Source organism: Hermetia illucens, chromosome 1, assembly GCF_905115235.1.
Source record: "Hermetia illucens chromosome 1, iHerIll2.2.curated.20191125, whole genome shotgun sequence".
Taxonomy (NCBI): Eukaryota; Metazoa; Arthropoda; class Insecta; order Diptera; family Stratiomyidae; genus Hermetia; species Hermetia illucens.
Genome location: NC_051849.1, coordinates 165,693,720 through 165,698,459, shown reverse-complemented (window position 1 = coordinate 165,698,459; position 4,740 = coordinate 165,693,720). Strand labels below are relative to the sequence as shown.

At 38.5% G+C, this 4,740-nt stretch overlaps 1 protein-coding gene across 1 annotated transcript; it reads right to left on the bottom strand.

Moving 5' to 3' along the window:
- Positions 1-368: 368 nt before the first annotated feature.
- Positions 369-2,355, bottom strand: LOC119646504. Its single transcript, XM_038046963.1, has 3 exons — positions 1,298-2,355; positions 454-1,222; positions 369-395 (listed from the first exon to the last, which is right to left on the bottom strand). Exons 1-3 carry the CDS (start codon positions 2,353-2,355, stop codon positions 369-371), a joined length of 1,854 nt encoding a protein of 617 aa, XP_037902891.1.
- Between the last annotated feature and the right edge of the window lie 2,385 nt (positions 2,356-4,740).

Below are 4,740 nucleotides of genomic sequence, written 5' to 3'. Positions count from 1 at the left end.
TACAACGAAACCCAAGAACTCGAGTTGCGTTTTGAAAAAATTACATTTTCCCAATGAAATGCGCATATTCGCATCTCGAAGCTTTTTTATTACTATTTCAATATCTTTTAAATGACTCTGAATATCGGAAGAAAAAATTATAACGTCATCAATGTAGACGTGGCAACGGACTCCTATGTCGTCCCTTAATACATCATCGATCGCTCTCTGAAAGATACTCGGAGCATTTTTCAGACCAAATGGCATTCGACAATATTCGTATTTGCCATTATTAACGGAAAACGCCGTTTTCTTACGATCTTTTTCTGACAACAAGATTTGATGAAAACCTGACTTTAAATCTAAAGTAGAATAATACTTGGATTTTCCTAAATTCGACAATATAACTGAAGTATCTGGAATAGGATATTTATCCGAAACAGTTTTCGCATTTAGTTTTCGAAAGTCAATTACCAGACGTAGTTTAGGATTTCCCATTTCATCTACACCCTTTTTATTAACTACCCAAATTGGGTTATTATAAGGAGAAGAACTCTTTCTGATTATACCATCACGTAGCATAGTTTCAACCTCAGAATTTACAAATTTAGTTGCCGTCATCTGGTATGGGTAACTCCTTGAATATATTGCTTCGTCAGTGGTAGTTTTAATCGTAGCCACAATGTTAGTATTATAAGGCAATGCTTCATTTGGATCAGCAAATGCTTTTTTATTTTCCGTAACGATTTTCTTAAACCCGTCTACACCTTCCTCAGGAATAGAATTGTAATCTAAATCCTGTAGGAGATTTATTTGTGTGCTATTAGAAGGAAAAACCTCTTGAATTCCACCTATATAATAAAGTTTACTACCAGTGACATCAATCATTGCATTGATTTCCTTTAGAAATCTGTAACCTATAATTCCATCCATATCATTTATTTCAGACAATACATAAAAATCAGAAGTACGTCCCATAATGCTTATCTGACATTTCGCGGTGATACGTGTTTCCCCATGAATGGAATGTACATCAAATTCATCGGTTTTTAATTTAGATACACCAACTAGAAATGGAAGATTTTTCACATAGTTTCTTTCGGCACCTGTGTCCAAAAGAAGTTTAATTTTCTCACCGTTTAACAAAGTGTGTTGAACGTATGGAAGACATGCTTTTGATTGTAAAATGTCTACAACAGAACTATCCTTTAATTTCTCTACCCGGAATGTGTTCAATTGATGTCTTTTTGAAAAATTATTGTTTGATGATTTCGAACGAAAATTATTATTTTTTCCCGAATTTTGTCTAAATCGAGACGTTGATGGATCTACATCCATTGGTTCAGGTGGAGATTGAGCTTCATCTCGGGTAGTTTTGTTAACCACTTTATAATGTGGACTTTTACCCAAATTACTCGTATGTTCCCTATCAGAGTTCGAATTAGCAAAAGCAGCGGCGAAATTATAGCGTTGTCTGTTAGACTCTAGTTCCTGTGCGAGAGCCAAGGCAGATGGTAAATCCTTTGGTTGACTCGCAAAGAGAGTATCACCGATAGGTCTTTTAATACCAGAAATGAAAATACGCAATGCGTCGTCTCTATACTTTTCATTCAAGGATTTCAAAACTACGCTTTCATCACCATATTGCATAATAGCTTTATTGGTTATTAAAGTCAATTGTTTTTCTACCATATCATAAAATTGTGGAATAGAAAAACGACCTTGTCTAAGAGTAGACAATTCCTGCTCGAGTAAATACAGTGGTCTCTTATCGGAATACGTATGGTCCAATCTAGCCAATATAGCGTCAAAATTCAGTGGTGTACTGAACGACGATAAAACCATATCAGCAGAACCAGTTATTTTGTTGCGGATAATAGCAACAGCTTGATAATATATGTCAGAACCAACATATGGTTGATACGGCTTTATTGCAGCTTTGGCTGACTGTCGCCATGATGGATACTTATCCATAACACCGCTAAACTCGTGCATTGATTTTGGTAAGTCAAGCCTCATATTACCACCAACAACCCTACTTGTGATGGCAATTTCCTCATACCTCTGTACAGAAGGACCTGGTGTCTTCAGTTGCTGCAAAGAAGACTGAAATTCTTCCCTTAATTGCGAAACAACCACATTAATATCACTCTGTTTTTCAACAGGTGGTGCTGACGCTCGCAGTTCCTGTATGGTAGAATGAAATTCCTGCCTTAACTGAGAAACAACACTGTGAATGTCACTCCCTTGAGTTGACGGACCTGGCTGAGATTTCAATTCCGCAATTGCGTCTTGAAATTCCTTCCTAAGCTGAACAGCTAATGAAAGGTTAACCCTTTCAATCATATTCGAAATAGCTTCGGCAGATAAAGACATTTCTATTACTTTTTTTCTAAGAGATTTAAAAAATTTAAACTGTCGATTCGGTTAACCCTGTAATAGGCCCTTTTTAAGCTTAAATTTCTCAATTTAATATATTAGGATGTTTTTAAATTAATTGTACATACATAATACTCGTACAGATATTCATATCTGTTTGCAAGTTAGACACACGCCACCAGTTGATTCGATACGCTTTGATTAGATATCTCGTTCACCCAGTCACAGTCACTTGTTGCAATATGTAGGTACGTCTGAAAACTCCGCTGCCAGCCGCTTCACTCGATTATTGTTTCGTTTTAAATTCGCACGATCGTGAACATTTATATAACTAAATTTTCACACACTTTTTTACGAAATTAATACCGACTCCTTATACAAGGATTAAAGATTGTGGTTCAAACCACGTTGGGCGCCAATTAAAATAAAATTCACTTTGAGTCCGTTTGGGAAGGATCGTATGACCATTCTATATTAAATTCCAAATTTAGACTAAAGACTACTTACACTATTTCTTACAAAGTAACCTATCTTGTAAACATTATCTTATCTTTATCATGTGTCGCGCACATGTCCATATTGCATTTTACAATGCGCAGGTCAAAGTGTCTTCATTAATGAAGACACATTTCTTACGAAATAGGGTACAAGCAATATAAATAACATTATGCTTGTACCATTTTTATTATCAGGCCCGTTCACACATGTTACAAAACAAGATGCGTTCTTCGAACAAGGTCCTGTTATTATCTTAAGATAAGAATATGTCTACAACTATGGTACAGGCAATATAAAATACATTATGCCTGCACCCAATAATATTTATTCTATATGTATACCCTAAATATTTATATTGTGCTATTACTTGTATCCGTCCTGAATATGAATTTTTTTCGACCGATCCCCAAGAAACACACAATCACTGTCAGTGGCAGTGACCAGCCCAGAACTGAGCGACTTAAATATCTCGGGTCAATCATATCAGCCAATGGAGAACTTCGTTGTGAAATTGCTTCCCTTACTAATAGCGTGACATGCTTTGATCACATCTGAAATGAGGATATCCGCGATCGATATGGGATGGGCCGTGGAAAAATTGCGAGAGAGGCGTCTTCGATAGTATAGACACGTAATTTGCAATAACGAAAATTCGCTCGCCAAGATTAGTCTGAACAACAAAGTCGATGGTAAGCGACTGACTTCATACGCGAGATGGGAATTTGAAAGCCTCGCGATTGCATCCTGATCAGGCTTTTGACAAAACGAAATGGCGCAACCGATCATGACGAGCCGACCCCCCTTATGTAAGGGATAAATGCTGAAGGAAAAGAAGAAGAAGTGTCAAACCACAACTTTCCAACTAACTCTTAACAGCACTAATTGCTCCAAATAAGCATAACTCAGCATCCTCGAGATGCTTTGCGACCACAACCACTGCTATGTCGTCAGCGTAACTCACACCGTGGCTCCCTACGGGACGGGAAAATGAATTACTCCGTGCTACATGATATTCTATAACAGGAAGCTTAGTGCGGAGCTCTGTGGGTTACTCGCGGAGACAAAGTACTCCTGGAGTCCGTCATCGATGTCATGTAGAGCTCTCGTGAAATGCGTATTAGATGGCGATTAGTCAAACTGAAAACATTTCTGACGTCCAAGGTCAGCAGCACGCAATATTTGTCGGTACTGCGCTTTCCATGAGTTGCATCTGCGACCAAACTAGTATCCAATTTGATGGCATCAATGGTGGATCTGACTCTACAAAACCCATACTGTCTATTTGTAATGCCTCCATGGCTCTCGCCAATAGGCAGCTTTCTATTCTAAGTAATTCGCTCTAGCATTTTCCCACAGTGTCCAAAAAACATATAAGCCTGTAGAAGGATAGTTCACCCAGTTCACCAATTTAGCGACTTTAGGCAGCATTTCTTTCTTTTGACGCTTCTATGCTGCTGGAAATATCTCGTTGGACATACACACACCAAACAAAGCTTCTGCAGACCAGCCTAATATCTTTGGTCCTCTGTAGCTCCCTCATTTCCAAAGAGGATCGCCGGGTGGTCGACGTGAATGTAATCATCGCTGGCAAAGGTTAGGTCTAGGATTGGAGTAGACCCTCCCTTCCAAAAGGTATTTACATCTCCGTTAGCCTGGACAATATCCAACTGCGAAAATGCCTTGCATTTGCTTCTCTGCTAACCCACTCAGGGGCACATTTTTGGACTCATTTCCTCGAATTCTGACAGTGTGAGACTTAGTGGGGCCTACCAGCTGTAAAAGTATTCGCGATCTATTTTCGCTGACACAATTCTACTGGATGTCTAATTCTTAGTACATTGTATGGTTTGTCGACCGCACGCCCATATTTCCGCTCCACTAATC